Consider the following 21,888-nt stretch of genomic DNA (forward strand, 5'->3'; position numbering starts at 1 on the left):
CAACTATACTTTCAGTATTACATTTATTTTCAAGGTATTTCATTCTTACTAAGTCAGCATTCACTTGGTATTTTAATTGTGAACTCATGATTCTCTGCTTCTCTCTTCTCTTATCCAGCTTTCTAAAGGATGAAGTTTTCTTTCTAAAGAGGTTACATATCTCATTAGAAGATTGTCTTAAAATAAATTTGGATGTTTGTCAAACATTTTGGTTCCCCAAACAAGCTTATAAGTGTAATCTGTAATAGGAGCCAAACTGAGTTGTGGATTCACTTTAACATAATATCATAGATGACTAGAGTTTGGAAAACTAGCTAGAAGTCATTTAGTGTTGTCTTATTTCACAGATGAGAAAACTGCCACATAGAGGTCACATAACATTCTTGGCATTACACAATGATCCTAGGCAAAACTGGGTGTAGGCAGTACCATGCTGTATACATTCTCATCCTGGTGTTAGACTCATTCATGTCAGATCTACAGTTTAGAAGCCTTGTAACCTCCAGAAAGCTACATAATCTCTCTATTCTACAGGGATTTTGTTGTTATTCTTTGGAGTATAAGGTTAATAATAGCTCAAGGGTCTAGTGAAAATCAAAGGGGCATTGTCCAGGCAAGGCACTTGAAGTAGTTCTTAATTAGTATTATTATCTTCTGCTTTCCAATTCACCACTGTTTTTCTTTACATCATAGTGATTTATTTTCCTATGTTCTTCTAGTTCAATTTTAATTAAGTTAGAAAAAATCCAATGCTGGGACTTCCATTTGAGATTTCACGGCAACTTAACTTTGATGCTTCCCCTCTTTTCCAATTACCTAGTGATGGGAGATAATATGAAAGAGAAAAAGCAGAACATCGGGGATGAGCTTAAAAAGTAAGGTAAACATTTCTGAGACTAGAAAAGGAATAAGTTTGCAAAGCTGTGAGTTGACTGAAGGCAGAGGCTTGTTTTGAGTACGAGCAAGCATTGGCAGTATGGTAGGGATTCAGAATCCCCAATCTGAGTACTGAATAAGAGTCTGATCAAGCCAGTTGCATGGTGCATGCCTTTAATCCGAGCTGAGACAGGAGGAGCACAAGTTCAAAGTCAGCAGCACCTTGGTGAGGCCCTGAGCAACTCAGTGAGATCCTATCTCAAAATAAAAAAAATAATAATATAAAGGTCTGGAGATTGGTTCAGTGGTTAAGCATACCTGGATTCAATCCCTGGTACCAAAAACAAAAAAATGAAAAAAGCTTGCTCAGTGCTTGAAGACAGTCTGACTATTACTCCTTTTGCTTCAAGGGGCTGTTAAGACTTGTGGTCAGTTGTTTTCTGGGACTTTGGTCTAGATATCTGAATGAGACAAGGAACCACCTGGGAACAGGAGATTGAACAGAAACACCCACTTGTTATCCCAGAGCAGATCTGTGATATTCCGTAGATGACTGTGGATTAAGAATTTTGGATTACCATTTTATCCCAGACATCTGGGGAGCAGTTATGTTGTGCATGGACCTATTGGACAGAAAGGGTGAGCATGGGAGAGAGTCTGAGTGATAAAAATAAAACAAAGAATCGTTTTTTTCCCCAAAGTAACCTGAAAAATAAAAATAAAATTCCAAAACATGAAGAAATTTAAATATAACAAAATCTGCAGTTAGAACATGAATTCATTTTAGAGGAAATGTTTATAGTATTACCAGTTCAAATTTGAAGCATGTTAAGGATGATCAAAGTCAAATAACTTTCCCATGAAATATTAAAAAATAATAGCCATAAAAATAAAATGCAATTAATGGTATAAGTTAAGTAATACAATAAACATATGGGCATAATCAATGAATCTAATAAAAACTCCCAGATGGTATGGAGGAAATTTTCCCAGAATGTGCCATATATAAAAAGAAAGTAAAAAACCCAAAGGAGAATAAGAAGTTAAAAATGTTTCTAATAGAAATTTCAGAGGAAAAGGATGACAGGATTGTTAGCATTAAAATAATAATAATATTTTAAAAAGATACTCAGAGAGCCAACAATTGAGAATGTTACAGAATTGAAGAAGGACATCAATCCCAGATGGAAAGTGCTCTCCAAGCAGGTTAAAAATAAGCAAGTTCACTTTGGCATGTCATTTTGAATTTCAGAACACCAATGGAGGCCATGGAGAAAATTCAAAAAACAACCAGTCACATGACAGTTCACCAAAGAGGAATAGATGGGGTAGGAGACAATGGTGTAAGATCTTTAGAGATTTAGGGAGAATAATTGTCAAACAAAAAAAAAAATGCTTTTTCTGCATCTATTGAAATAATCATGTGATTCTTAACTTTAAGTCTGTTGATATGGTGAATGACATTTATTGATTTCCGGATGTTGAACCAACCTTGCATCCCTGGGATAAAACCCAGTTGATCGTGGTGCACTATCTTTTTAATATATTTTTGTATGCGATTTGCTAAAATTTTGTTGAGAATTTTTGCGTCGATGTTCATTAAGGATATTGGTCTGAAATTTTCTTTCCTCAATGTGTCTCTGTCTGGTTTAGATATCAGGGTGATATTGACTTCATAGAACGAGTTTGGGAGGGTTCCCTCCTCTTCTATTTCATGGAATACTTTGAGGAGTATTGGAATGAGCTCTTCTTTAAAGGTTTTGTAGAACTCGGCTGAAAACCCATCTGGTCCCGTACTTTTCTTTGTTGGTAGGCTTTTGATGACCTCTTCTTTTTCATTGCTTGAAAAAATTGGGGTAGTGGGAACATTTCTTAACATTATAAAGGCATATACGCTAAGCCCATGGCCAATATCATTCTAAATGGTGAAAAACTGAAAGCATTCCCCCTAAAAACTGGAACAAGGCAGGGATGCCCTCTATCACCACTTCTATTCAACATCGTCCTTGAGACTCTAGCCAGAGCAATTAGACAAACCAAAGAAATTAAAGGGATACGAATAGGAAAAGAAGAACTCAAACTATCCCTGTTCGCTGATGACATGATTATATATTTAGAGGATCCTGGAAATTCCACCAGAAAACTTTTAGAACTCATAAGTGAATTCGGTAAAGTAGCAGGTTACAAGATCAATGCTCATAAATCCAATGCATTTTTATACATAAGTGATGAATCTTCAGAAAGAAAAATTAGGAAAACTACCCCATTCACAATAGCATTGAAAAAAATAAAATACTTGGGAATCAATCTCACAAAAGAGGTGAAAGACCTCTACAATGAGAACTACAGAACACTTAAGAAAGAAATTAAAGAAAACCTTAGAAGATGGAAAGATCTCCCATGTTCTTGGATAGGCAGAATTAATATTGTCAAAATGGCCATACTACCTAAAGTGCTATACAGATTCAATGCAATTCCAATTAAAATCCCAATGATGTACCTTACAGAAATAGAGCAAGAAATTATGAAATTCATCTGGAAGAATAAAAACCCAGAATAGCTAAAGCAATCCTCAGTAGAAAGAGTGAAGCAGGGGGTATCGCAATACCAGATCTTCAACTCTACTACAAAGCAATAGTAACAAAAACGGCATGGTATTGGTACCAAAATAGACAGGTAGATCAATGGTACAGAATAGAGGACATGGACACAAACCCAAATAAATACAATTTTCTCACGCTAGACAAAGGGGCCAAAAATATGCAATGGAGAAAAGATAGCCTCTTCAACAAATGGTGCTGGGAAAACTGGAAAATCATATGCAAGAGAATGAAATTAAACCCCTATCTCTCACCCTACACAAAAATCAACTCAAAATGGATCAAGGACCTCAGAATCAGACCAGAGACCCTGCGTCTTATAGAAGAAAAAGTAGGTCCAAACCTTCAACTTGTTGGCTTAGGATCAGACTTCCTTAACAGGACTCCCATAGCACAAGAAATAAAAGCAAGAATCAACAACTGGGATAGATTCAAACTAAAAAGCTTTCTCTCAGCAAAGGAAACTCTCAGTAATGTGAAGAGAGAGCCTACAGAGTGGGAGAATATCTTTGCCACTCATACTTCAGATAGAGTGCTAATTTCCAGAATCTATAAAGAACTCAAAAAACTCTACACCAAGAATACAAATAATCCAATCAACAAATGGGCTAAGGAAATGAACAGACACTTCACAGAAGAAGATGTACAAGCAATCAACAGATATATGAAAAAATGTTCAACATCTCTAGTAATAAGAGAAATGCAAATCAAAACTACCCTAAGATTTCATCTCACCCCAATTAGAATGGCGATTATCAAGAACACAAGCAACAATAGGTGTTGGCGAGGATGTGGGGAGAAAGGTACACTCATACATTGCTGGTGGGGTTGCAAATTAGTGCAGCCACTCTGGAAAGCAGTATGGAGATTCCTCAGAAAGCTTGGAATGGAACCACCATTTGACCCAGCTATCCCACTCCTTGGCCTATACCCAAAGGACTTAAAATCAGCATACTACAGAGATACAGCCACATCAATGTTCATTGCTGCTCAATTCACCATAGCCAGATTGTGGAACCAACCTAGATGCCCTTCAGTTGATGAATGGATAAAGAAACTGTGGCATATATATACAATGGAATATTACTCCGCAATGAAGAATGATAAAATGATGGCATTTGCAGGCAAATGGATGAAATTGGAGAATATCATGCTAAGTGAGATAAGCCAATCTCAAAAAACTAAGGATGAATGATCTGGCTGATAAGCGGATGAGGACATATAATGGAGGGTGGGAGGGGTTAGTGTTAGGGTTAGGGTTAGGTTTAGGGTTAGGGATAAGGAGGGTGGTAAGAATGGAGGAAGGAAGGACTGTGTAGAGGGAAAAGAGGGGTGGGAGGGGTGGGGGGGAAGGGAAAAAAATAATGAATCAAACATCATTGCCCTATGTAAACGTATGATTACACAAATGGTATGCCTTTACGCCATGTACAAATAGAGAAACAACATGTATCCCATTTGTATACAATTAAAAAAAAAAAAAAAGACTAGAAGAAAGGATTCTGAGAGCTTTTACCACAAAGAAATGAATAAAGTTTAAGGAGATAAGATAACCTTTTAAGAAAAAAAAATCTGTTATTAAAAATTGAGGGCAAATAGAAAGAATATTTAATTTTGGACAAGGTTAAGAGAACTTAAAATTCAAAGAATTTCATAGAGAAAAAATATATGTAAGAGAGCAATGTGGGATATAAAACAAGTCGTGGCAAATAAAAGATGAATGGTGTTGATGAGTTTATGTAATAATTTTCTATGTAATTGTGATGGGATGTGTTTAATTAAATACATGCCAAAAATAATATTATAAATAAGAGTAACAAAATTGCAGGGAGGATGTTATTCAAAGGTAGTGTGGTAGTCCATGGTATGTACAAAGGGAGAGTATAGAGAATTACTAGACCTGGGTAAATATGGGGTGGGAGTTAGGTTCCACTAGATGTAGGGATTTATTATAAAATTCTTTTCATAAGACACTGGTTTAGGAGCAGGGATCTACAAATATTAGTTGAAATAAAGGTCCATACTGCTATGTAAACTAACTTATGGAAGAAGTATCTTAACAGATGAGTGCAAGGATAGACTTTTAAATAAACATTGCTGGGACAAGTGATTATATATAAAGAAAAAAATTAGTTTCCATCATATTATACACAAAAATAAATTTCAGCTGGGATTACAGACACTAAAACCATAAAATAAAGAATATTTTCAGAAGAAATCATAGATGGATATTTTAATATTTCTTTCATAGGGAGTATTTAAGCATAAACTAGAAATGTTAAGAAAAATATTGATTGAGTTTGACTATGTTAAAATGATTAATTGTCTATCAAAAAATAAATAAAACTAAAAGACAAATTATACACTGAGAAAATATATTTCTAACCTATATAACCATGAGGAATTAGGACACAAAATATATAAAGAGCTGTCACAAATCACTAAGAAAATAGACAATGTAATAGGCAAAAGGCAAGTGACAGTTCATGGAGGACACTAGAATAGTATAAAACAGGAAGAGATCTCCATTCTGACTAATACGCAGGACAATGCAAACATAAATGAAATACCATTTTATTCCCATGATAAAGGCAAAAAATAAAACATCTACCAATAAGACTACCTGGAAAGGATATGAAGCTTCAGGATTGTTCTTACACTGCTATTTGATGGAGTAAATTAGAAGTATTTAGTAATATTGAACCATGTCAAAGCCTATATTAATATAAAGGGGTAAAAAGACAAAAACAAAACAAAACAAAACAAAAAAAAGCCTTGTCCTAGAAGTTTCTAAAGTTTTATTTGAAAACTAATTTAAAAAATAGGCAATTGCTTCTATGTCTACTCAAGGGAATAAAACCCCAAACAATGAATAAACACACCACTTTTCAACCAAAATAACTAAGGTAGAGCACTAGAGAGCAGCAAAGAATCAGACTCTTGCAGAGCTCAAAAGCCCAAGTGTAGCTACATAGAGAAGGGAAGTGAAGGCTCTACTTCTGCCATCCCATCCCCTCAATCGGGATCAGATCTATCTGTAAGCAAGAGGAACCCAGCAGCCTCGATTGCCACCATGGACACCTTTAGGAATCACTATTAGAGACTCCTATAGTTCTCACAGGCTCTGAGCCCAGCTGAGGGAGATTCCTAGAGTCCTCATGCTCAGATATCACCTAGGGAAGGAGCCACACCATACCCTACCCCACCATTGAACCCCTCCTGTTCCCTGTGCTGCTATTGCTCTATACCATTTTGGAAATGGAACTACTGCTAGAGCTTTTTCTGTTTCAGGGTAAATAGCTCTTGCATCCTTTCATCTCTGAGGCTCAGCTGCCACTGCATCTTCCCCCATGGTAGCCCACTATCCCTAAACCCCACCCTTGGGCTGAGCAAACACAGATCCACTGCAAACCTCCCATCCCAGTCACTAGCACACTTCACTTTAGGACCAAGCTGAAGCGGTGCATTGCCCCTCCCCCAGGAACCCAGAGCCTTGAACTATTGGAGAAGCATAACAGCTTAGGCATCACCCTGTTCCCTGGGGAACCCAGGCCTTCTGAACACCAGAACAGGTCATAGATAGTGCAGCCCAAGGTACCTGGGGGCTCTAAGCTTCCAGCATTCAGGATCAGTAGAACTTCCCAACGTCACAGCCGATCCGGCGTCTCACTTCAAAGGGACCTAGAGGCTCCACTGACCTGTTAAGTTGTGCTTCCTAGGGCCAAGCAGGCATGCCTCACATCCCACAGAATCAGAGGCTTGACTGAACTCACTCCAGGCTAAATAGTCACAGAGCCACCCCTACCAAAATCTGGACTAGCCACCTGAAGTCTGAGTACTGAGACACTGCCTTTCTGGAGAGGAGTCACCACTCTGCTGCTCCTATCCAAGCCACCATGGCATCTTACCATTCTTGGGTCCTTGCTGTTACTGCATCTGCCCTTTTAAAACCTGGGCTATTGCTGTGTCCTACCCTCCCAGGGTCCAGAATTCACACTGCATGGGTCCTCATTCCCCATTTGAGCACCCAATACACCCAGTAGGTTAAAAGTCCTGAATTGCAGCTATGCACTGTTCCTAGGGCTCAAGCCTCTGGAGGACCTCTTTTTCCCTGGAGCCACATCAGGCAGTGCTATGGCCTGCTTTTCAGGGTCAGAGCCACAGCTGTGTCCCAGCTCCCTTGGCCTGAGCTGCTGGGGTTTGCCTCAGAGCAACACACACCAGCTTATTGGGAGAATTGCATTCACTTTGCAAGGAGAATGAGCCTGCCACTCAAGTTGCAGGTGCTATAAGATCCTGAATCCAGGATCAAGATCCTGAATCCAGCCCTTTTAAGCATCTGTACCTTGGATCCTGGTGCTGCTGTGAATGGCGGTGAAGCACATCAGACCCAAAAAAGAATTGGAAATTCATGAATTACCTGAAAAGGAATAGAAAACAATGATCTTAAGGAAACTCAGCAAAATACAGGAGATACACACACCATTTGATGACACCAAGGAAACAATTCATGATCTGTGAAATTCAATGATGAACTAGATATACAAAAAACTTCAATTCATAAAACTAAAGAATTCAATTAATTAAATAGAAAATACAATTAAAACCTTCAACAGCAGACAAAGGAGAAGAGAGTACTTGGGAACTTGAAGATAGTTCTTTTGAAATGACTCAGAAGGAAAATAAGTATGGGCTTTGGGGACACCATTAAGCAAACAAATATTCACATGGGATTTGGGAAGGATAAAGGACAAAGAAAGATAAAATTTATTTAATGAACAAGTTGCTGAAAAATTCTCATCTTTCAATAGGGACATTCAAATTCATAAAGTGCAAAATTCCCCAACTACATCGGTTTAATTTTACAATTCTATAATCTTTAAATTGTTATTGTCTTAATTGGTACATAAAATTATATGTATTCATGTATGCATCATGATGTTTTGGAATATATGTATATTGTGAAATGACCAAATCTAGCTAATTAGCATATTTTACCTCACATGGTTATCATATTTTTTTGTGGCAAGAATACTTTAAATCCATTCTAGCATTATCAAAAACATACTATATTACTAACGTTATCATATTGTACAACAGATCTCTTGAGCTTATTCTTCCTATTTAACTGAAATTTTGTATCCTTTGATCAATAGCTCTGCAATTTGCCCTCCCCCAACCACCCTAGCACCTGTCACTATTCTATTTTCTACAAAGAGATAAACAGTTGAATCATTTGGATTGTTTTCAAAATGCACTACTTGTCTTTTTCATATACATAAATACATATTATATATGTGTGTATATATATACACACTGTACATATATCACTAGGATTGTAATGACTGTATTACAAAGTATGCCAGTTTTCTAAAGTTGTTACACTAAATTGCACACCCATTTGCAGTATATAATAGTCCTAGTTTCTAAGTCTTCATCAAACATGATATTGTCAATATTAAAATTTGACCATTCTGATTGTCATCTGGCAATATCTCATTAGCATTCAATTTGCATGTCAGAATTTTAATAAGTTTTTTTCATATTTTATTAGCCATTTGAAGATCCTCTTCTATACAGTGTGTATTCATGTCTTTGACAATTTTTACATTCTCTTTCTTGCTGATTTGTAGGCATTTTTCATGTTTCAGAGCCAGTTTCTTCATTGACTGTATTATAGTCTTCTCTAACTTGTGGTTTGAATTTCCCTTTCATTGTCTTAATGGTGACTTCTGATTTAGAAAAATGTACATTTCATCAATATTTTCATTAATGCTAGTGTTTTCATGCCCTATTTAAAACATTTCACCTACTCCTTAGAGTTCTGACCTTAGTCAGAACTTACTATGTCATTTTCTAGAAATCTTACTGTTTTACCTGTCATGCTGAGAAATACAATCTATCTGGAATTGATTTCTGGGTATAATGTGAAGTAAGGGATGAATTTCCTTTTTTACCTTTTATCCAGTGATTTGACTTCTGTTTATTTAAATGGTGATCTTTTGTCCACTGCAGTTAGCTTAGCTTTTGTTTGATTAGTGCCAATTCATTTTTGTTTGTTTCTTGACTGTTTGTTGTGCTACTCTCACATTGTCATTTTACCTGTAGATTTATAATAGATCTTGATATGTAGTAGGAATATCAAAATTGTTTTCTAAATTTGTTTTGAATAGTCTTTGTTTTTATTTTTATTTTTTTATATTTTAGATGTCAATAGACCTTTATTTTACTCATTTATTTATATGTGGTGCTGAGAATCAAACCCAGTGCTTCACACATGCTAGGCAAATGCTTCCACTGAGCCATAACCCCATAGTCTGTTTTTATTTTTTTAATACTTATTTATTTATTATGGTGCAGACAATCAAGTCCAGGGTCTTGCATGTGTCAGACAAGCATTCTATTACACTCTCCAAGCACAGCTCATTTTTATTTCTATACAGATTGTAGTATCAGCATCTAAGTTGAGGGTGGGGTTGGGATTTTGCTTGGGATCATGTTTCATTTAATGATGGATACAATTAAAACTTACTTGTTAAGACATATTCCAATTCATGATTATAGTATATCTCTTGATTTATTTAGATCTTTAATTTCTTACATTAATGATTTTGGGCTTGCTCTGGGAGAAAGTCTTGCATACATTTTAATTGTTTTATCTTAGTATATGGACATTTACCTGTTTTTATATGATGACCTACCTTTTGATAGTGTCCTCAAGTTACTTACTAATTCCATAGATTTTATGTTTGTTTATATGGATTTTATTATAGAAAGAATCATTTTTGAGAATAGTATTATTTTTCTCCTTATAAAAACTTGTTATGCCCTTAATTTTTCTTACTGTATTGCTATGCTAGTACCCTCTTGATTAAGTGGTGATGAAGTGCATTTTTATCTCACACAGTTTATCAGGGAGAAAGCATTCAATATAACTATTTAAAACATTTTTAGTATTTTTATTACTAACATTTATTTGCATACAAACTCAGATTAATTAGCAAAGTTCTTCCCATTACTAATATTGAAGTTTTTATCAAATGGTTTTCCTTTAGCTATTTATGACTGTGTTATTTTTCCCCATCTTTATTCTGTTATTTGTTAATGTGGTGAATTATAATTGATTTTTCAAGTGTCAAACGACCCTTTCCTTGGGAAAAGCACAACTTTGTTGGTATAATATTTTTTAAAAACAACCAAATTCAATTTGCTGTTATTTTATAAAGCTTTTTTTTTTTAACTAGACTTTACTTTTAGAATTTAAATTAGGAGGGAATTTAGTGAAAGTGCAGCATTCCTATATACTTTTTGTCCCCAGAAACATGCACACTCCTTCACCGTTAACATCTCTCACTAGATTGGCACCTTCTTTACAATTGATGGACCTACATTGGGCACCATTATAAACCAAAATCCATGGTTTATTTAGGTTTATTCTTGGTATTATATAGTCTATGGTTTTGAGCAAATATATAATGATATGTCCACTTTCTTCTGCGTTCCTCCTATTTTCCCTAATGTTGGGAAAATGTTAAGTTTCACAATGTTACCTCATTTTCCTTTTTTATATTATCCAGTTTTCCTTTTTTATACTATCATTGGTTGTGGTTTCATGGTTATGTTAGCCTTATAAAATGAGTTTAGAAGTCTTTTTACCCTACTGTATGGAGGAATTTAGGAAAAAATGATCTTATTTAAGTAAATGTTTTGAAGCATTTACAAATAAAACTTCCTGGGCTTAGAGTTTACATTGTGGGGAGATTTTAAATTATGAATCCAATTTGTTGTGATTCAAACTACTTCTTAAGTCTATGGCTTCTTAAAATCTGTTTCTTTCATTTCTGTTTCCAAAAGTTTTGGAAAACTTTTCAGTATAGTCTTTAGATACTGCATCTACCTTGTTTTCCATTCTTAAGCTTTAGAATTTTAATGACACATATCTTAGAATGTTTTTACTATGTCATTTATATCTCATATGCTTTATTCTATGGAGTTTATTGATTGTTTTTCTGTATTTTCCTTTCCAGTTGCAATTTGATGAATTATTTTTGAGAGGTATTAACCGGGAATTGAACTCAGGGGCACTTGATCACTGATCCACATCCCCAGCCCTATTTTGTATTTTATTTAGAGACAGGGTCTCACTGAGTCACGTAGCAACTTGCTTTTGCTGAGACTGGCTTTGAACTCTCAATCCTCCTGCTTCTGCCTCCTGAGTCAGGGGATTACACACATGGGCCACCACACAGGGCATTTTGGGTTTCAAACCCTCTTTTAAGTTGTATTTAGTCTTTTATTGAGTTTGTTTTGGGTTTTTGTTTTCAATTCAAGAATTTTCATTTAGTTTCTTAAATGTATACTTTCTATTTCTTTGCTAATATTATATATATATCTGTATATATATATTTCATGAAGATATTCATCAAAGTGATTTTGAATTCTATGTTGATAAACAGAATACCTGACTTTTTATGTTTTTTTTTTTTGTTTTTGTTTTGTTTTTTTGTTTTTTCTTTCTGTCTCCTGTTTCTCTCCTGTCTTTGATCCTAAGGTCTTGTCTCCCAATATGCCAGCATTGTAAAAAAAAATAAGTAAGCTATGTTGAGACTCTGAATGTTGTTATAATCCCAGAGATTTGGCAGGTAGCCACTATAAGGGAAGATCACTTCTATCTGATTAGAGACTTAGTTGATTTAAAGCTAGACTTTGGTGTTCCAGAGGGCTGTTTTCTTTCCATTACTGTTAGGGAGTACTTCTTTGGGTGTTCCAACTGAATACCTAGGTGTTTTACAGCATCTTTTTCCAGTTTGGTTTTTGACCTGTAATTTTCATTTCCCAATAAACTATGATGACTGGAAGTACTGTTCTGAGCCTCTAGTCACACAGTTTTTGTTTCATTTCTGGGCTTTTTTTTTTTTTTTTTTTTTTTTTTTTTTTGTCTGTCTGTCCAAGGCAGGGAATCATCAAGTGAATGTCTGTCTTCCTTTTCTATACAGTTTTCTCCTTGAGATTTTAATGCCTCAGGTGCTTATTTTCTCTTTCATTCTCTGATACCTTCAAAAGGTACTGTTTAAAAATACTTTCTCCAGTGTATCGGGCTGTCTTTGAGAGAGATTGTTGGACGAACTGCTAGCTGTCCATTGATGGGGCAAATACATGTATAATATTACCACAGGTGTCTTTATATTTCAAAAGTGAATTTTAGCAAGAAGCAAGTTCAAGACCCTAGAATTATGGAAAGATGGAGATAACTGCAGGAATTTAGTTGACAAAAAATAATGATGATCTGTCATGTGAATTAGAAGTTGATGAGGCATCACTGAAATAATCTATTTTTATTCAACATCTGTTGGCACAAGTGAAGAATAATTTTTGCTTGTTTGGTAATTGATGGACCTTGAAAGAAATATTCATTTTAGTTTCCTTCTGCTCCTGCTTTATTACCTGAAAATTCTTCACCAGATTTGTTTTCAGTTTTTCTCTATTTCTGTGTGACTTTTTCTCTGTTTTGTACTACAACTAATTTAACTACCTATCCATTTTTCTGTTTATCTTTTTCTTAGTTTTCAGCTTCATTTTAGTTTTGAAATATACTAAATTTTATATAAAATTGGGGAAAGACACCTAGGTTTTATGCTCAATAATTTCCTCTTTTGCTTTTTTATTTTCTACTTCAGGTATTGCATATCATCATTTTGTTTGTATTTTAATACATTAGATTTAGAAGTAGTTTCACCTGTCAATGCATTAACATCATCAGAATATTACAATTTTATTAACTAGCCAATAATAATCTAAAACAACACTCACCCTAAACTTGAGCACAAAAGGATGGTGGGCATTCTCTACATGTGATTATTGAACTCTTGAAATGGAGTTATTGCCACTGAGAAATGGGTATTTTAAATTTTCTCTATTTTAACTAAAGTCGAAGTAGATATGTGTAGATATCTACTTCATGTGTAGATAGTAGCTCCCGTGTGACACAGTGCAGATTCAGAACACATGTAGTTAACTTAGGTAAATTTGTCCTCCAGAGAACCCAAGTTACTGTATAAAAAATAGCTAATTTAATGTTTTGAAAATGCATCTTTAAAACAAAATAAATTTTTTAATCTTTCAATATGGCCCATCTCTCTGCAACTTTATGGTTACTCATGAGGAATTTAACTATTAAAATATCACTATCCTTTTTATGTTAATATTTAGTGTTTATGTTTGTTGAACATTAATATTTTATAAAACCCAACTCTTAAAAATTCTTTCTAATTATTTAAATTTAAAAACATTGAAAAGTTTTTGGCATCAACTTAAAATGATTTATGGTTTTTCAAAATTGTTTTGGGGGGCATATGATAAAATTTTGGAAAGCCACTATTTTTATCTATGGTACAGAGATATTTATTTATTTTTATTGGTTCTTTTAGTTACACATTAGAATTCATTTTAACAATTATAAAATTATAATGAAAGCATGGAATATAATTTGCTCTAATTCAGTTCCTTTTGCCTCCCCTCCTCCCTCCACCTGTTCTGTTCCTTCTAGTTTACTGATCTTTCAGTTATTGACTTAGCAATGTTTTTGTTTTATTTATTTATTTTTAAAACTAGTGTCTTCTGGTCATACATAATAGTGAGATTCACTGTAGTATATTCATAAATGTACATAGGAAAGTTAGGTCAGATTCTTTGTACTTTTCTTTCCTTATCCTGTTCCTTCTCCCTCCCCTAAATCTCCTTCCTCTATCCCACCGATCTTTCCTCTTTTTTTGATGGAATCTCTCTTCCCACTCTTCTTCCCTCCCCTCTTATTTTGAACTAGCTTCCTTCCACGTACCAGAGAAAACATTCGACCTTTGGTTTTGTTGGTCTGGCTTATTTCACTTGACATGATATTCTTCAGTTTCATCCATTTAGGGCAAATTTCATTCTTCTTTATGACTGAGTAATACTCTATTGTATATATATATACCATGTTTTCTTTATTCATTTATCTGTTGAAAGACACCTAGGTGTATTACTATTTTTAACAAACCACTAAACTTACATAAAAAAAGAAGGAACTCATGCCAAGATAACTTTAAATGACAGACTTATACTATGATTTTTTCTTAATTATCATCATGGTCATAAAATAAATCACACAGTGTAGTTTTGTTTACTAAGGACTCAGGAATTAAATAATATTTGATTAATATTTATTAGAAGATTAAAAATTATTTAGTTTGTTATGTCTTAATCCTAAATATCATTTATGTTTACAATATGTTTTTGTCTCATAATGCTATACAATTGGTGGGAGGTAATTGATAAAAACAATAACTACTTTTGGCAGTTTGAAGAATTTTAATACAAAAATAATTTCTGGCATATTTAGGGAAATAAGTCATTTATACTTCTTGAACAATTCTAAGTCAATAATAATTGCACAGTTTTTCCTTTGCATCCAATAAATTATAAAAAGATTTTGATAAAAATTGAAGGAATTTTCTGACCTGCAAAGACCTTATTTAGCTTAATAAGGTCATGTGAAGATTGCTATCATAATACTAATGTAATTATAATCTAGGGAGAAAAGCAATAGGATTGTACCGGAAACCTAAATAACAAATGCTAAGTTTTAAGATATATAATGCTGAAATTTGCAATAAGCTAGAAACAGTGCTAATGCATGATTTGTTATTATAATTAATTAAATGTATACTTAATTAAATGTAGTTAATTTGATGGGGAAAAAAGACAAAATAATTAAACCTTGCAAAGAATAACGGTAATATCAAGGTATTGACTATTCCTTGATTAGTCAAAAAAAAAAATTTGTACGTACTTTTTTAAAATTAGCAATATTTTACATCATGTCTTCTAGAGTAAATATTTCTTTTTAGTTCTGGACTTTCTGTTTCATATGTAAACCAAACACATGGCCATGTGAATCATGTTAACTGACTTCTTTGAAACAATCTGTGGCTCCATAGATGAAAGAAATATGATCTCAATAGCTGTAGGACTCACCCTTTTGATTGTTCTTTTCTTATACTGTTGAAATGAGTCAAATTTTCCATTTTATAAATTTTAATATGAATCAACTACATCATGTGCTGTATCACAACTTCCTAACCCATTTAAATAGGAAATGGTCACATTTTTCAGTCCTAGGTTATTAATATTATGACCTTTTTACTTTTAATTTCATCTTGATTTTACACGGCATCTAAAATTAGGTGTGTTAACAATAGCATCGAAAAAAATAAAATACTTGGGAATCAATCTCACAAAAGAGGTGAAAGACCTCTACAATGAGAACTACAGAACACTAAAGAAAGAAATTAAAGAAAACCTTAGAAGATGGAAAGATCTCCCATGTTCTTGGATAGGAAGAATTAATATTGTCAAAATGGCCATACTACCAAAAGTGCTATACAGATTCAATGCAATTCCAATTAAAATCCCAATGATGTACCTTACAGAAATAGAGCAAGCAATTATGAAATTCATCTGGAAGAATAAAAACCCAGAATAGCTAAAGCATTCCTTGGCAGAAAGAGTGAAGCAGGGGGTATCGCAATACCAGATCTTCAACTCTACTACAAAGCAATAGTAACAAAAACGGCATGGTATTGGTACCAAAATAGAAAGGTGGATCAATGGTACAGAATAGAGGACATGGACACAAACCCAAATAAATACAATTTTCTCATACTAGACAAAGGGGCCAAAATATGCAATGGAGAAAAGATAGCCTCCTCAACAAATGGTGCTGGGAGAATTGGAAATCCATATGCAACAGAATGAAACTAAACCCATATCTCTCACCATGCATGAAACTAAACTCAAAATGGATTAAGGATCTCGGAATCAGACCAGAGACCCTGCATCTTATAGAAGAAAAAGTAGGTCCAGAGCTTCAACATGTCGGCTTAGGACCAGACTTCCTCAACAGGACTCCCATAGCACAAGAAATGAAAGCAAGAATCAATAACTGGGATAGATTCAAACTAAAAAGCTTTCTCTCAGCAAAGGAAACTATCAGCAATGCGAAGAAAGAGCCTACAGAGTGGGAGAAAATCTTTTCCAATCATACTTCAGATAGAGCGCTAATCTCCAGAATCTATAAAGAACTCAAAAAACTCTACACCAAGAATGCAAATAATCCAATCGACAAATGGGCTAAGGAAATGAATAGACACTTCACAGAAGAAGATCTACAAGCAATCAACAAACATATGGAAAAATGTTCAACATCTCTAGTAATAAGAGAAATGCAAATCAAAACCACCCTAAGATTCTATCTCACCCCAATTAGAATGGCGATTATCAAGAATACAAGCAACAACAGATGTTGGCGAGGATGTGGGGAGAAAGGTACACTCATACATTGCTGGTGGGGCTGCAAATTAGTGCAGCCACTCTGGAAAGCAGTGTGGAGACTCCTTAGAAAACTTGGAATGGAACCATCCTTTGACCCAGCTATCCCACTCCTTGGCCTATACCCAAAGGACTTAAAATCAGCATCTTACAGAGATACAGCCACATCAATGTTCATAGCTGCTCAGTTCACAATAGCCAGATTGTGGAACCAACCTAGATGTCCTTCAGTTGATGAATGGATAAAGAAACTGTGGTATATATATACAATGGAATATTACTCTGCCATGAAGAATGATGAAATGATGGCATTTGCAGGCAAATGGATGAAACTGGAGAATATCATGCTAGGTGAGATAAGTCAATCTCAAAAAAACAAAGGATGAATGATATTGCTAATAAGTGGATGATGATACATAATTGGAGGTGGGAGGGGTTAGGGTTAGAGTTAGGGTTAGGGAGAGGGGCAAGAATGGAGGAAGGAAGGACTGTATAGAGGGAAAAGAGGGGTGGGAGGGGTGGGAGGGAAGGGAAAAAATAACAGAATGAATCAAACAACATTACCCTATGTAAATTTATGATTACATAAATGGTATGCCTTTACGCCATGTACAAAGAGAGAAACAACATGTATCCCATTTGTTTACAATAAAAAAATAAAATAAAATAAAATTAGGTGTGTTAAACCTGTCTTAACTTTAAAAAAAACTTTACACTAATCTTTATTATACTTTAATTTACTTTTAAAACCTAATATAGGAATATGTTTCTATTGTATCAATTCTGTCAGATGAAGTCATATTCAATAATCCAAATTGTAATCACAACTTATATACCTTTGAAGACTTAACTTTTATGTTGAATTGAAAATATATGTGCAATTGGTCAAAACATTATGATGTATTTTTTCTAATTTCTACCTTTTATTCATTTTTCTTCTTTCTTTACCATTCTCATCTTTGTACTCTCTCCCTTCCTGTTCTCAAAGATTTCGGTGTTGTTCTAGTAGACTTGTGTGCTGTAAGAGAGTACTAACCATGATCGTTCAAATGATTTTTTAACAACTCTAGTTCTATGTTCTTTTCTAATATGAAAGTTGAAGTTATGCTTCTCTGTCTTTACCAAGACATTTAAATATTACCTTTGTATTTATCATGTCAAAAATTGACTTTTAGATAATTTGGGGTATGTGATTGGGAAATATATCACTGGGTAGCCACTCAAAAATTTTTGACATGGTATCCCTTTATAATTATTAAACCAGACTGAAACCCCAAATTTTGCAAAACTATGTGATGATAGTCTATTTAGAGAAACTTTAAATAATATTGTCTTGGCCATATTTAGTTATAACTGCTTACCCACACCTGTACATGTACATACATCTGAGTCAAAAGAAATTTCTAACATAATGACTTGAGAAAGAATTGTATATAGAGTATTAAATTAAAAATTCTCTTCATCCAAATCAGTGTAAGAATTCTTTTGTTCTTTCAGAAATTAATGATCTTCTTCTACACTGTCCCACATGGTAGTCACTAACCCTATTTGGCTTCTGAGCTCTTGAGAAATGTGTTAAGTCTGAATTGAGAGTTAGCATGCAAGAAAGATGGGGAGATGTTTCACTAGTTATTTTTATATTATTACATGTCAAAATAGTAACATTTTGGATATATTTGATTTAATAAAATATATTATAAATACTAATTTGAACCAGCTTCAGTAAATGCACACCTTAATCCCAGGGACTCAAAGACGGAGGCAGGAAGATCACGAGTTCGGGACCAGCCTGGGTGACAAGTGAGACCCTATCTTAAGATAAAAAAAGTCAAAAGGGCTGGGAATGGACCTCAGTGGTAGAGTGCCTCTGAGTTCAATCTGCAGTATCATTTTTAAAAAATTAATTTGACTTTATTCTTCTTGTGTCTCTGACTGTGACTACTTGAAAATTTTAAGCTATAATACTTCTTACATTTGTAGCTCACATTATATTTAATTCGACAATACCAATCTAAGTAATCCTCATGATTCTAACTGTATCATTCATCATCCACCCAAAATAAGATATCCCGATTAGATAATTTTATCCTAAGTATCAATATATTAGTAGACATTTATCCTTTATCCTCAGAAAATATGTGGAATAGTAATAGCACATTGTTTTACACAATTTAACTGAAGTCTCTTTTGACACTCTTATGTACAGATAGACTCACCTGTCAGTGAATATTACCATGAATAATTTCCTGTGGTAGCATTTCAAGTGCAGATGTCATTTATCAGTGATTCATTTGTACTTAGAAATTAATTATAACATGTGTTTTCAATAGCTTGTCTGCATCTAGAATTTTCTCCTTAAACTTTCACCTCTTTTCTGCTACTGAGGCCAAACTGCAGCTTTGGAACCAAGATTATCAATAAAATTTAGGGAGGATAGTAAAATAAAGCTGGCAACCTAATATATTATCCCATCTTTTATTGAAGTTTGTGCTAGTTATTTGTAACACTGTTTTCCCGTCTTCTGAGGTCTTCCCAAGGACTTTAGTTTACAAGTCATGGCTTCCTCTCTACTCTCCATGGCTGTGGTCCTTGAGTGATTTTTACTATCTTGACAATAATCTTTTTATCAACACAATTTCACTTCCCCCACAATCTTTCCATGCTACAGCCTCTTGGTCACTAAACACTATCATCCCTCAGAATAGGCTCTTTTTCAAGGTCTCTACGTTTAAAATTGCCCTGTCTCACAACTATACCATTTTACCATTTCTGCCCTCATTTTCACCAAACTTTTAATTTCTTTTGTGACTTTTGATCTTTTACCCCACTATTTCTTCTGGTGTTTCTTTTCCATTCTGGTTGTTCCTGCGTTACTGTCCACTGCTCTTGCTTGTCTGGATTCCTCAGGCAGCTCCCCAGCACTGAACTGCCAGCCCTTCTCTTCTGTGTCACACCCAACCTGAGCTGTCCCAGCAAAGGAACTCAGGCTGCCACTTGAGTCCATAGAAGCCAACTGGCTGCTTTTAACCCCTTTCACTTTTATGCTATGTACTTGAAATTTCCTAAAATAGCCTTTCCAGAACTTTTCTTTCCTCACATCATAGTTCCATTGTCAATTTCCATACATTTAGAAACCAATGTGCTTTCTTTTTTATTTAAAAGAATAAGTTCAGTTGGAAAATATTTTGCCAACCCTTCCTCCATCTCTGAACTTATCATTCTGAGCCTCTAGAAACTTAAATAAAAATTCTACACACCATGGTTGATATTAGGTTTATAAAGATGAATACTCCTAAAGATCTCATGGTTCAGTGTGGCACATAGAAAAGAAATGAATAATTGAAAGAAATATATGTTTATGGCAGATAGGAGCAGAATGTTTTTGGAGCAGAGGTAGGAATATTTGAACCTCCATGACTACTCTTCCTGAAATTTATGAGAATTAAGAGAATAATAAGATATCTTTGGTGACAGGTTACATTGTGTAAGATGAACATGTGGGTTTTTGTTTGTTGAATATAACTTTTGTTTTCTGACTTAGATGAAGAGAGAGAAATAGTCATTCTTTCAATGAACCAAGAGGAGGGTCAAGCAATTCTACTTTGCTATTTAATTCTTTCTGGTCTGTGACATGATTTTCTCTTTGTATCTCTGTATTCTTTTTGATGAGAGTCTTTTTGACCTGGAAGGCAATAATAATATTTACTTTTTCCCTCAGTTGTTTTTTTAAAATGATTTTGAAATAAAGTAAATATGTACTTGACATCAGAGTTGCCTTTACTAGAGGAATTCATGAGAAGGAAAAATTGCATTATATTTGAGAGCATATCTATTGCCTCAACTGACACTTGTGAGTATATTTTTGTGCATATCCTTCAGGAGACCACAACAATCAAAACTGAAGATAAAATTAGCAGGGGTAATGTTAAGGAGGAAAAGGTTTTCATGTTTGATCATTAGAGGGATATGACAGATAGCTTACAAACATCAACTGAATTGTTCTTCTCAAAACTGAGAAGCTATCACTGTGAATTCTGCCTTTTAAGCACCTCACTCCAATGCTGGGATTTGGGTTAGGTAGCCTTTGGGTCAAAACAAGTAATATATCTTACTGTTCTACACTATGATATACTGATGTGTTTTCCTCTGACATAATTAATGTGATTAAATTTGGCATATTGTTAAAATGTAGATGAAATAATTCAGATTTCCTTTCCAGAAATAATTTGAATTTACTGTTTCTCTCATATTCAGGTTCAAAACATTATTTGTGGCTGGAGAACGATGTGATGTGGAGACACTGGAATGGTCCAAAAGGGTCTTCAGAGTACCTGTCCTAGACCATTGGTGGCAAACTGGTGAGCATTTTTCCAAACATGTATGTAAAAATTGCTGAAATGTTCAAAAACTGTCAAAGATTGAAGAACATCCTAAGCTATGACCAGCAAGCACCTACTCAGGATTCGGGTGGTTCTGGTTTCAGTAGGAATAGACAATTCTTTGGTTGTCATATTGTTAATAGTGTCTGCATACGGGACATTGGGGCTGCCATTTTCTTGGTCTGTAGATAAAAGGACTAAAGACTTCTTTACCTTTCTTTTCTTTGATTCTCATGTCCTACCTGTTGCCGAATCTCAGATTTCCCTTTGCTGTATCTGTGGGATTCATCCCTCCTTCAGTGTTCACATTGTCTTGGAGCTGTGGCAGTGGCCTTATCTCCTCATCACTCATGTCTGTTCTTCCTGCAGTCTTATCCACCTTGCACACTGCTCCCCCAGTTCCTGCAGTTCCTATCACAGGAGTCTACGGCATCCTCCTTGTGCCTTATAAAATCTAATTTCTTCTTTTTGCCTTCAAGGCAGAAAAATTTATTTCCCCCCAAAACAATTATCATAATATATGTAATTTATTTGTTGACTGATATTGTTTGTTCTCTATTTTTCTTATTCTGAGTGACCCCTGGGAAACAAATGTTCTTATTAAATAGATACAAGGTAAATTGTGGAAAAATAAATTTCTTTTTCTTTGAGGGATTTTGTGTGTATGT

The 21,888-nt window shown here is 34.5% G+C and overlaps 1 protein-coding gene across 5 annotated transcripts in view; it reads left to right on the plus strand.

Annotated features, from left to right (window-relative positions):
* The window catches only part of Acss3 (acyl-CoA synthetase short chain family member 3), a 175,847-nt gene that overhangs the window by 96,538 nt on the left and 57,421 nt on the right, over positions 1 to 21,888 (plus strand). For all 5 annotated transcript variants that reach the window (XR_007108471.1, XM_047551056.1, XM_047551057.1 and 2 more), the window contains one exon: positions 21,096 to 21,199. Coding sequence is in view for 4 of the 5 variants with exons in the window: in XM_047551056.1 (XP_047407012.1) it covers positions 21,096 to 21,199 (104 nt within the window). In the remaining variant the exon portion in view is untranslated. The remainder of the gene's footprint in view (positions 1 to 21,095; positions 21,200 to 21,888) is intronic.

This window comes from Sciurus carolinensis, chromosome 4 (genome assembly GCF_902686445.1).
Source record: "Sciurus carolinensis chromosome 4, mSciCar1.2, whole genome shotgun sequence".
NCBI classification, from domain to species: Eukaryota; Metazoa; Chordata; class Mammalia; order Rodentia; family Sciuridae; genus Sciurus; species Sciurus carolinensis.